The sequence below is a fragment of the Haplochromis burtoni genome, unplaced genomic scaffold, assembly GCF_018398535.1.
Source record: "Haplochromis burtoni strain Fernald_Lab_line unplaced genomic scaffold, NCSU_Asbu1 Contig_23, whole genome shotgun sequence".
Taxonomy (NCBI): domain Eukaryota; kingdom Metazoa; phylum Chordata; class Actinopteri; order Cichliformes; family Cichlidae; genus Haplochromis; species Haplochromis burtoni.
Genome location: NW_024582384.1, coordinates 1096326 through 1108599, shown reverse-complemented (window position 1 = coordinate 1108599; position 12274 = coordinate 1096326). Strand labels below are relative to the sequence as shown.

Below are 12274 nucleotides of genomic sequence, written 5' to 3'. Positions count from 1 at the left end.
TTGGTGGCGGAAACGGGCTTCCATAGGGGTGATAGATGTAGTGTGTGTGTTATAGTATGTATGTATATATGTGTATATATATATGTGTGTGTATGTATATGTATGTATATATGTGTGTATGTATATGTATGTATATGTGTGTGTATGTATATGTATGTATATGTGTGTGTATTGTATGTATGTATGTATGTATGTATGTATATATATATATGTATGTATGTATATATATATATATATATATGTATGTATGTATATATATATATGTATGTATATATATATGTATGTATATGTATATATGTATGTATGTATATATATATATGTATGTATGTATATATATATATGTATGTATGTATATATATATATGTATGTATGTATATATATATATATATAAATATTTTTTATATGTTTTTTATGTATATATATATATTATGTATGTATATATATATATATTATATGTATGTATTATATATAATATATATATATAGTATATGTTATGTATATATATATATATATATATATATGTATGTATATATATATATATATATATATATGTATAAATATATATATGTATGTATATATATATTATGTATGTATTATATATATGTAATGATATATATATATATGTATTATATATATATGTATGTATATATTATATATAATATATTGTATGTATATATGTATATATAATGTATATATTGTATATATTGTATGTTATAGTATATAATATATGTATGTATAATAATGTATGTATATATATATATGTATGTATATATATATATGTATATAATATATGTACTGTATATATTATATATGTATATATATATATACATATAATACATCTCTCTCGGAATGGCTAACCGAAGGCCGGACAGTTCTGATTTCCAAGGTTTCCCAGAAGGGACTGGTCCCATCCAAATACCAGCAAACCAACTTGCCTAAGCACAACATGGAAGCTCGTGTCAGGCATCATAGCGGCAAAGATGAACAGGCACATGGCTAAATACCTGAGTGGGACACAGAGTAGTCGCCCAAGACTGCAAGACCAGGCTCACCAGCCTGTGCGCCATCTGGATTGACTACAAGAAAGCCTGTGACTCAATGCCTCACACACGGATCCTGGAATGTGTAGAACTGTACAAGATCAACAGGACCCTAAAAGCCTTCGTCAGGAATTTGAGGGGATCTGGAAAACAACACTACAGGCCAACTTGTACAACAAGCCAACTGCACAAGTCACCATCAAGTGTGGGGCTCTACCAAGAGGATGCCCTGTTCTCACTGTTGTTCTGTATAGGCCTGAACCCCCTCAGTAACAAGACTGGCTACAGATACCGACTGCGGAATGGAGCAGCTGTCACGCAACCTCCTCTACATGGATGACATCAAGCTGTATGCCAGGAGTGAACGAAACATGGATTCACACCACACCTGATCCACACCACTAGGATCTACAGCGATGACATCTGAATGTCATTCAGACTGGAGAAGTGTATTCGGACGTTAACAAAGACAGGGAAACTAGTTAGAACTGTACTACCAGAAGGGAACATTGCTGACATCAAGGACAGCTACAAGTACCTTGGAATCCCACAGGCAAATGGGAATCATATACAGGTGCTAGGAAAGCTGAAACCACCAAGTACCTGCAGAGGGTAAGACAAGTCCTGAGATGTGGCTGACATCCAGATAATCTAACAGCAGTTGGAAAAAGCTGGACTGAAAGACAACACAGGGGAACTAATTGTGGCAGCACAGGTACAAACTCTAAGCACAAGATCCAGAGAGAATGGGGTCTACCATACCAGGTGCAGGCTGAGCAAAGATGCCCCTGAGACAGTCCAGCACATAACAGCAGAGTGCAAGATACTGGCAGGCAGAGCATACATAGAAGACATAACCAAGTGTCTGGCATAGTATACAAGAACATCTGTGCCAAGTATAGTCTGGAATTCCTGGGGTTCAAATGGGACACACCCCCTACTGTAGTTCTGAATGACCAAAATAAGATCCTGTGCAATATCCAGATACAGACAGGCTAACTGGTGATGGCTGGTGAACTGAATTGAATTCATCCATCCGCTTCCGCTTATCCTTTTTCAGGGTCGCGGGGGGCGCTGGAGCCTATCCCAGCTGTCATAGGGCGAGAGGCGGGGTACACCCTGGACAGGTTGCCAGTCTGTCGCAGGGAAAACATACAGGGACAGACAACCATTCGCATTCACTTTCATTCGCACATTCACACCTAGTGACAATTTGGGTTATCCAATTAACCTATCCCCACTAAGTGCATGTCTTTGGACGGTGGGAGGAAGCCGGAGTACCCGGAGGGAACCCACGCAAACACGGGGAGAACATGCAAACTCCACACAGAAAGACCCCAGCCTGATGTTGGAATTGAACTCAGGACCTTCTTGCTGTGCGGCAACAGTGCTAACCACCGTGCTGCATTGATGATCATTGCCGGCCGTAACTCACATAGTGTGTCATATATTGCTGCATTTGTTTATTCAGTCCTATGGTTGAATTGAATTCAACCATAGGATTTCTTCTGTGAACTGATTTACTGATAAAACTGCAGTGTTCACAAGTGAACTGAACAAACAACAAGAACAACAACAAAAGCCGTGATCAGGTTTTATTTTTATAAGCAGTGTACATGCACTGGGTAAATAAAGAGAGTATGAGTGCAGTTGTATATTACATGTACACAGAGTTTTCTATAGTGTGAAGTATGAAGAGGTGGTGAGGTCTGCAAACACACAGAGTGAGGTGAAATTTGGACGTGTTCTTAAAGAAAAATCGAGCTAGTTATTGCACTTTGGCCCACAAATCAACATGAACAAGAGATGCAACAGGGGCAGTGATGCACAACTGAAGAAGGTATGTAATAACATTAATCTTCTGAGAAATATGAACGTCAAAACTTCATGGCAAATCAATAATTAGTCTGAGATAGTTCCGTCTATAAAAGGAGGTAACCAACCAACACCACCACCATCCGTGGAGTCATTCCTCTAAAACAGGTAAAAACAGGAAGTGAAAATCACTGAGTTACACAATTGAGACCTAGACTAAGGTTAGGAAAAAAAACAAACATAAATAGCAACATTTAGATTAGCATTTATGCTTAGAGACTTACAAATAAATACTATCATCATATTCTAAACATTATCATCAAGCACAACAACTTTGATAGATTATTATTTGCCACACTGGAACGTGTTCAGTCCATTTATCTGAGAACAGCGATCACAGCATCCATGTCAGAAATGGCTAACAATAAGTTGGTTCTGTGCTGAGTGGAAATGCTTTGTAGGTTCTTTGTGTATTTTCGGCTGGTCCACTAAAACTTTGTCATTGGTCCTCAGAAAAGTCCACGTAAAATAATAAAGGCATACTGTAAAATAGGCAACTTGTATACCCTCCAGATCTCCTTGAAGGACGTATTACTTCAAAGATATTGATTTATTTCTTTGCTTTTGCTGGAGCAAAAAAGAAAAAAGAAAAGCTCAGTTTAAAGTATCCAGTGCTGCTTGTGCTTTCTGAACAGCAATCTGGAGCATTGTGTGGTCACTGAGCAGCTGCTGGAGTGTAGCTGGGTCCATTTCTAGCAGCATACCTACAAGGATGTAGGAGTGTTATCAGTATTTCAACATCATCAACAAGAACTCTCCAGAGAGAAAAAACAAAATACTGATTAATCACAAAAGTATTTACAGGTTAACGTCACCTGTAATATCATTTGCATGGAGTGGATCCATCTCCACCACCAGCGAGAAGAGCTTCTCTCCGAAACTCTCTGTGTCATCCAGCTCTGAGGTGTCGCTCACATCAGTCTCCTCCATATTCTGCCTGAAGTGAAGCGATTATTACAATTTTTCATTAACAATTGATTAGATTTCCACTCCTATCTTATTAAAGCTGCCCTGATACTGATCTGCAAGGCAGGCTACAATTAAAAAAAAGAAAAAAAATCACATTTCTGAACAAGCCCATATGTAAAAATATTCTACAAAAAACAACATACTCTTTCAGCGTCTTCATGGCGAGGTGCACTTGTTCCTCTAGCAGACTGGGATCTGTAAGAAGCTTTAAGATGGCATCTTTGTGCTGCTCGAGAAGCATTCCTATGGAGGAAAAGTGCATTAAATATCCATTTATCCATGCATTTTCTACCTCTTATCCTGCATGCAGCAGCCCAAGCAGAGAAGCCTAGACCTTTGTCTCCCCCAGCCACCTCCTTTAGCTCCTCCTGGGGGACAGTGAGGCCTTCCCCAAGGCCAGCCAAGAGACATCTTCTCTGCTGTATGTCATGAATTGACTCAGGAGGCCTCCTCCCGGTAGGAAATACCTGGAACACCTCACCCAGGAGGCACCCAGGGGGACTGCCACCTTAATGTAGTAGCTAAGCACACTGATCTGGGGTGAGGGGCCAGACATAGAGAAATTCACATGACCCCTAAACAAGATTGAGGAATCAAGGGACAAGTTTATCCTGCCCAGGATGTGGTTGCTGCTTCCAGCCCTGCAGCCAGGACTGTGGACAGATCTTGAGAGTGACTGCGTGGTCACCAGGCCACACCGCATGGGGCACGGCCGGGCACTGAAGAGGTGACACAGGCCCACCCTCCTATAGGGTCACCATCCCACTGGAGGTATCGTATAACACTGGGTGCTATGCGTGTCGGCACCAACCAGAGACGCCCCCTCCGGTCTGATCCCCAGCTGCTGAGGCTGACTATCAGAATTAAATGTTGATGCAGTAAATGTAAATATCCATCCACTAAAATAGAACAAAACTATGTTGAAATACCAGCTCTTTCAGATTAACATGGGTTTATTTATTGGCACAAAAATATACAGCTGAGAATGTTTTTCAGGATTTAACAACATAATTTGATCATAAGTTTAAAATGAGGGGGAAAATGAATTACTATCTTCTTATGAAGATTAGCAAGAATAAAAGTGTCCACTCATTCCCTTCTTTAGTAAAAGAATCATTGAAATTTACTTAAAAATATAAAACATGAAACAGAGTGTGTGAGACAGAAAGCAGAACTAAAGAGGCAACGATTTTAAAGGGTTTACTTGAAATAAGCTGAACATGTAGTTTAATTTATATTAGAAGTCACCAAAAAGGTTAGCATACAACTGTTTGACCAAGCCTGCATTAAAATTTACTCATTTGGAGCTTTGTTTCAAGGTGAAATCTCACACACATATTATGGGTTGTTTATTGAGACATTTTACTTGCCTGTGATTTTCTGTGAGTGGCCTGTGTTGTAAACATCCACCAGCTCAAATAGCTGCTCCCCCAGAGAGTCAGAAGACACTGACACATCATCCTCATCCTTACATACCTGACTGTAAAGAAAGAGATGAGAATACACTCGCTGAAATGTTTTGACATTCAGATAAATCCCATGTGTGTTACTGTTATTTACTCCAAAGGTAAAGCTCTCCTGTGGCCTATGTAAAAGAAAGAAAGGTTACAATGCCTCTTAGGAGTGCTGGCACATCTTGTTTTGAAACTGTCTTTGTCAGGTCTTATGATACAGATTTAATTCACCAGGTGTTTAGGGCAGGGGTGAGCAATTCCAGGCCTCGAGGGCCGGTGTCCTGCAGGTTTTAGATCTCACCTTGGGTCAACACACCTGAATCACATGATTAGTTCGTTACCAGGCCTCTGGAGAACTTCAGGACATGTTGAGGAGCTAATTTAGCCATTTAAATCAGCTGTGTTAGGTTCAAAAAACCTAAAACCTGCAGGGACACCAGCCCTCGAGGCCTGGAGTTGCCCACCCCTGGTTTAGGGTTTACCATTAACCTAAGCCTTTAGCCAAGGCCTGTAGAGGTGAACTGCCATTTTTGCGAATTACCAGCATTTTCTTTGGATGCTGGTAATTTTCTATTTAAGTTTTTTTGTGTTATTCTGGCCTTTGTCCCCCTTGAAAAGTCCAGCCTTGTCATCTCCTCTTATTCTTCACCTGGGATCATTTTACTCCCATTTGGACCTTTGACTCATAACAATGTCATGTTTAAAAATCTGACACATACACAAAATGGACAAAAAACTGGGCTGACTAGAAGCCACATTACACCTACAGGAGCAGCTCAGCCATGGAAACTCATACCAGAAAGCTCCTGTTGCACAGGTTTTATGCTGATGTTAATGTGAAAGGAGGTTTGGGGTTCTGCAGAGCATTGGCACTTTTTATGCCCTGTTTGCATTACCGCTCAATGTTGTGGCTTGTAATTACTTCCGCTTTGTAATAACACTATTTACAGTCGATCTAGAGAGGGAAAAATATTACAAACTGACCTTTTGCAATAGCGACATACTATTACAGCACCACAATCAACTTCAGTGATCCCTTTAGAATGACCCATTCTTTCACAAAAATTTCTAAAGGCGACTGAATGGCAGTACTCAGTACTTTTGTCCATATAGTGTAACTTACAAATTATTTTCTTTTTAAAAATAACACTCTAAAACTACTGGCCATTTCTGTACCTGGGTTCCTGTGCCACCTGCAGGGCTCTCAGGGCTTTCTCCACAGCTGCGGTCAGCATGGCATCATCCTGCAACATCTGAGTCAACACAGGACCTGGCAGCTCCAGTAACATGCCTGTAACACAGAGCAAGCTAGACTTCAGGGCCAAGTTACAGCTTCACTTGCAAGTATTAAAATAAAACGACAAAAACATATATATATAATGTCATTAAACAAAAACTGAGGTACGCAGGTCCCCTAACCTGTGAGTTTTCCAGCATCCTCTTTGTGTTTGGAGGAAATCAGAGCGTACAGCTGCTCCCCAAGTGTCTCCAGATCTTCTTCTTCTTCCATGTTTGACTCTTCATCACAAGACCCTGACTTTACCTGCCATGCTAGAGCAGGCCGTGACTTTTAACTTATCAGGTTTTGACCTCAGATACATTTCTTGTTCACATCTTTCAATCACAGCAGCATAACGAAAACATCCACGAAATAAATCAAAATCGGCGTCCAGAAGTTGCGATTTGGTCTACAATCGCTCTCTTATTCGCTCCGCCTTTGCTCCTCGTTGGCTCGAGTTTGGAGCTAACATAACACTAATCGGTTTGGCGTTAAAACAGCTGATTATTATGTGTAAAATTTCTGACGGCTGCCTGTAAACACCAGGCGCACATTAATGACGTGGACATACTTACTACGCTGAACGTATTCCTCCGCTCTTTCTATAAATAACTAGTACTAAACAAAATTACATTCAGTATTCAATACAGCATCAAATGCGCTAATAAAATGTACATATATATATATATTAATTATTAGCTATATGTCATATAATTCAGTAAAATATGGCTTTTGTCCCAAAATGCAATTAAAAAAGGTAGATGGGTGTGCGTAAGAATCTCAGCGAGAGGTTCCGTAAAGCGGTTTCCGCTCTCTCCGGTCCTTTCCTCCGCTAAAAGGTAACGTGGTCGCTTCGGTGGCTAAAAGCTGGTCATTAAAGTACATTTGTTTTCTTTCCCTAGTTGTTTTTGTGTTAATAAATGTAGGTATTATTCTTATGTTTGTTGTTATACACCTTGTGCGACAATACATGTTCCTGTTGTATGTAGAAATGGAAAGATTAATCTTGTAAGCACCTCGCTCTGGTTAGGCCTCATCGTGCTCCTTCGGTTCCCCGACCTGAACAGTGGCGCTAATGCTAGCAACCGCAGCTCTCTGTGTTTTCTGTACAGTCCTAACAGAATAGTAAAGTCTACGGTTCGCTATATTAGATGTTTGCCGTCTCATCGTTTCCCTTGTTAGTCCGTTCAAGTTGTGACGCTAAGCTAACACGTTTAGCTAATGTCAGAAAATGCAGGCAAACATGTTAGACGCCTGTCAGGGTTTTTCGTCTTCCAGATTTTCAAGAAATTTTTTTCCCTCTTTTACACAGGTTCACCATGTCGTCCCATTTGCAGTGGATGGTCATCAGGAACTGCTCCAGCTTCCTCATCAAGAGGAACGGACAGACCTACAGCACTGTGAGTACAAAACCTGCTCTGAAGAACCTGACCAAACGTGCGATTAGGCACCCAGAAAGTTTGCCTCAGTACTGAAACTGGGTTTGAGCAGTGATGTACAGTGTGGTATGGTAGGGACACAAATAACTTAGACTTGAAACACGGATCCCAGGCTTTGTACATTACCTTAACATACTAACAAAACATTGCAAGACAATCTGCTGTTAGTGTTTGAGAATTGTATATTAGCTGAGCTGACAGGATATGCCACATAGGCTTAGACTGTATCTGTGTTTGTGACATAATCCTGGCTAAAGATGTGAGATTAGTTGAAGGTGGCACTGGAAATGCTAGTTGGCTAGCATCCGTAAATATTTATATTGCTGAAGATCAAATTGTTGAGATTTTTAAATGTCCTGGTAATGTTTATTAAAATATACCACATTACCTCCCTAGCCTAACAGCAGGATCAGGCAAGATAATTAAATAAATGCATGCCAGTGATCTGAATGTCTTTGTTTTGTGACAGGAGCCCAACAACCTGAAGGCCAGGAACTCTTTCCGCTTCAATGGGTTGGTGCACAAGAAGACTGTAGGTGTGCAGCCTGCAGCCGACGGCAAGGGTGTCGTCGTAGTGCTGAAGAAGCGTGCAGGTAAATGAGTAATGCTGGTTCATTAACGTTTGAGTAATAGTATTGTCCAGACTCAGACTGGACAAACGATCCTCTCTTCAGTAACTTTAAGTAGAGTATTTGAACACAAATATTTCAAATGCTCCTTATGCATCAGGTAGCAGCAACGTTTATGTCATCTATGGATGCCTAATGAATTTCCATTAATGGGAGCGGGGGAAGGAAGTTGTTAAAATTTATAACTAGATACACTATTTTGTGTTGTGTTTAGATTCTGCATATTGTGTATATCACAGTATACAGAAATATGTGGTTTTCTTCTTGGAAAATCCATATTTTTGGATCATTGGATACATTTGATGCTCATTTTGTTCTCTTGATGCACAGGCCAGAACAAACCTGCCAACTCCTACGTCAAGGTCACCATCAACAAGAATTCCCGTGCCACCCTCAACAGCTTGAGGCACATCATTCGCAAGAACAAATACAGGAAGGACCTGCGTATGGTGAGCTTAATCTGTGGTTTTGGCATTCAAATAGGTGGCATTTTTGTTTGTGTCAAAGTTTAAGAACAACATTTAAGTCTCATTTGTTTCCCCAGGCTGCCCTGCGTCGTGCCAGCGCTATCCTGAAGAGCCAGAAGCCTGTTGTGGTCAAAAAGAAGCGCACCAGGGCTGCCAAGACCGCATAAACTCATTCACATGATAAATAAATAAAAGGGTTTTTGTTTGGAAAAAACACTACAGTGTCCTGAGTCTTCAATTTTGAGCATGAGCTTCTTTAGATCAGTGATCTGCGCAGCTTTCCGATGTGGTTATATTTTTAAAGCAGTGTTTGTGTCTGAGGAATTGATGCACATAAATGGATGTTTTTCTTCCCCACAATAATTTGTTTTTTCTCAAGTGATAATTCACTTCCACGAGTCCGAAAACAGTCCTGAGCTGTGTAGATGTATGGAAGCAGAAAAAAAAGTTAGATGTTACTTTTGACAGGTGTGCAGTTTCCTTGTGACAGCCATTAGTTTTGCCACAACTACAAATGTGGCAGTAAGTGGAAAATGGGCGAGTAAGACTGATTATCCAAGTTTCTGCCCATACATGACAGGCTTTAGCTTTAGATGCTGCTGCTACTGAGAGTTTACTTAAAAGCTACAATTGTGATTTTTAGATTGAAATTTGTTTCCAGTGTTTTGTATGTTAATGAATAGGGAGTACCTCCTCCCGAACTCCCTGCCCTGATGATCCGTTGTTATCATAGATCGTATTTGTATTTGAGGACGATCACACTGAAGCAATCTGCTTCTGCTACTGCACTTAGTGATACGGAAACATTGGATTGATTTAAAAGCAGCCCACTGGCAGCTTTCCACCCATGGCTTTGGAAAGAAAGAACCATTGTCACCCCCACCCCTGCCGTGTTTAAGCGGACAATATCTGCACCGACCATTTATTCCTGTCTTCACCTGTGACAAGGATCGCTGGGTTACTGTGAAGATGTGACAGAAGCTTTGTGCTGCAGTCGCTATGAGGACACTAAGGCTTTTGCTGGTAACCCTGACGCTGCTGGTGCTGGAAAGTCAGGGTTTTGAACTGCAGGATACGATCCATGCGCTGATAGAGGAGAACATCCACCTCCACGACCAGCTGGAGAACCTCACCAAGGCCCTCAGAGAGCTCAAACGGATGCTGTGGCTTCACTCAAATGGTACAGAGTCCTCTTTATGTTATCTGTAAATACAGGTGGGCAGGCTGAGCTTGATTTTGGTTTTTAATAAAAATAACTCAAAACGATGATGGTTAAGATGAAATAATAAAACGTTCCTTTGAGGAATTTATAATGTTCTTTAAATGAAAAATTCACAGTGCAAGAAAATAATTCAAATGGGAAATAAAATCTTCACGTTTGTGTGTTTAATTCTGATCCTTTTCTTTGTTACAAAAGTCTTTTTTATATCTTTAGTGTCTCCTACTCCATATTTCACTGCACATATTCTTGTACACAAAAACAACATCTTTGAGCTGAAATGAGAGAAAATCACACAGAAGCTGATTTTGAGACAGTTTATGGGGATGAAATGTTGGCGTCCAAGGTCAAAACGGCTTTTCCCCTTTCATTTACTCTTCATGTTCTGTATGTTTTAATCCTCTCCCGGCTCTTTGTGTTAACTCGTGCACTCTCTGCATACACATTAGCACTTCAGGACTCGATTAGGATGCAGGATGTTTTGCATTTTTTTTTTTCATATAGTCTGTGCTGTTCGCAGAATAAAAGATATTAACAGAGCAATTCTCTGTTTTTGATACAGACCCAGATCATCACCATGAACATCATGATGAAGATGTCCAGCATCTATGGGACGAATGGTCAGAACATGGTGTGTATGTCTGCAGCTGGCTGAAACTACTCCCGTGACTTCACAGAGCTGTGCTCACTGCATTAGTTTGCATTGATTTCATGGCTGTGTGGACAGCAGAGGGTTAATGAGTTGCACTTTGGGATAAACCAGCTGCCTAATGCACACCCCAGCTGACAAAGTGTGACAGAATTTCTCCTTTCCTGGCAGGTATCAGTGCAGAAACCCACCTCCTGCTGGAAAACACCTTTTGTGGGCATGGCCTGCATGGCTCAGCAGCTCCTCTCCATGAACACGGAGCACACCTCATACGCCTGCTGATGCTGCTGCACCTCCTGCTGATAATGATGAGATGCCTGTAGGCTGCAGCGGTCTGATGTCAGAAAAGTTGAGTCAACTCCTCATGGCTGCTGCAGGCTGTATTGTGCAATTTAATATGGTTGAACAGCGAGTGTCGATGCCACCGCTCTTCCTGTTCAGAGGAATTATTGAGCCGACAAGATTTGAAGAGTTGACCTGTCAATCCTGTGTACAAATCACCTCTGGGGAGGATTCACTGGAGCGAAAAGTTAATGTGAGTGTAGAGAAAGCAGACTGAGAGCAGGTTAAACACAGGGAGTTGCCTTACTTTTTAGCCATTTATTGTATTAATGAAATACAATAAATGTTTATAACTAAGCTGAACTCAGAAAGTTGGTTTTTGTAACTCTAAATGGAAATGCTGTGAACTTTACTGAAAAATAAAGCTAACTGCTAATTTTTGTGTTTGCCTGAGTACAGCTGAAGCCACTTTACCTGCTATAAAATGAAACAATAGTTTTTTTTTAAATGGAAAGAATTAAGTAATGAAATAGAAATAATTACTGAAACATCAATGAATTTATTTGAAAAGATGTAATAGATTATTTCCAATTTGAAATAGTTAATTACTGAAATGTGTAATTTATTATTTATTTACTTATTTAATTCATTTTGGCACTCTTGGCCCTCCAGTTTCAACAACGCTAGTCATCACTCAGGTGTTTTCACCTTAAACACTTCTACCCCAACGCTTTACGTTATTCACCAGTTCCTGTTTTAAAAACAATAAAATGTTAAAGCAGCCAAAGTCGTTCTTCAGTTGAACCACTTGGCAGTCATCTTGAAACGCCTCCAGGCACTTTTCTTTTACGCAATATGTAAATATCACCAGCACATTGGTAATTATTATTGCAATCACCTGATTACCTGTTTTTAAAAAATAAAATAGTTTGTTTACCTCTTTGCAAGTTCTGCTCCATCACAAGCTTGATA

The 12274-nt window shown here is 40.2% G+C and overlaps 2 protein-coding genes across 3 annotated transcripts; one reads left to right on the top strand and one right to left on the bottom strand.

Moving 5' to 3' along the window:
• Nucleotides 1-2587: 2587 nt before the first annotated feature.
• Nucleotides 2588-7176, bottom strand: LOC106633087. Its single transcript, XM_014332096.2, has 6 exons — nt 6758-7176; nt 6515-6629; nt 5255-5364; nt 4028-4127; nt 3731-3852; nt 2588-3619 (listed from the first exon to the last, which is right to left on the bottom strand). The coding sequence occupies exons 1-6, from the start codon at nt 6846-6848 to the stop codon at nt 3510-3512; spliced, it is 648 nt and encodes a 215-aa protein (XP_014187582.1). The 5' UTR covers nt 6849-7176; the 3' UTR covers nt 2588-3509.
• A 248-nt stretch (nt 7177-7424) lies between these two features.
• On the top strand, nt 7425-9368 carry rpl28 (ribosomal protein L28). 2 transcript variants are annotated; one of them, XM_005917280.2, is made up of 5 exons: nt 7425-7456; nt 7930-8017; nt 8526-8649; nt 9016-9134; nt 9230-9368. In XM_005917280.2, the coding sequence occupies exons 2-5, from the start codon at nt 7937-7939 to the stop codon at nt 9317-9319; spliced, it is 414 nt and encodes a 137-aa protein (XP_005917342.1). In that variant the 5' UTR covers nt 7425-7456; nt 7930-7936; the 3' UTR covers nt 9320-9368. The 2 variants fall into 2 exon arrangements, with proteins under 2 accessions (XP_005917342.1, XP_005917341.1); XM_005917279.3 differs by lacking the exon at nt 7425-7456 and adding an exon at nt 7517-7539.
• The last annotated feature ends 2906 nt before the right edge of the window (nt 9369-12274 follow it).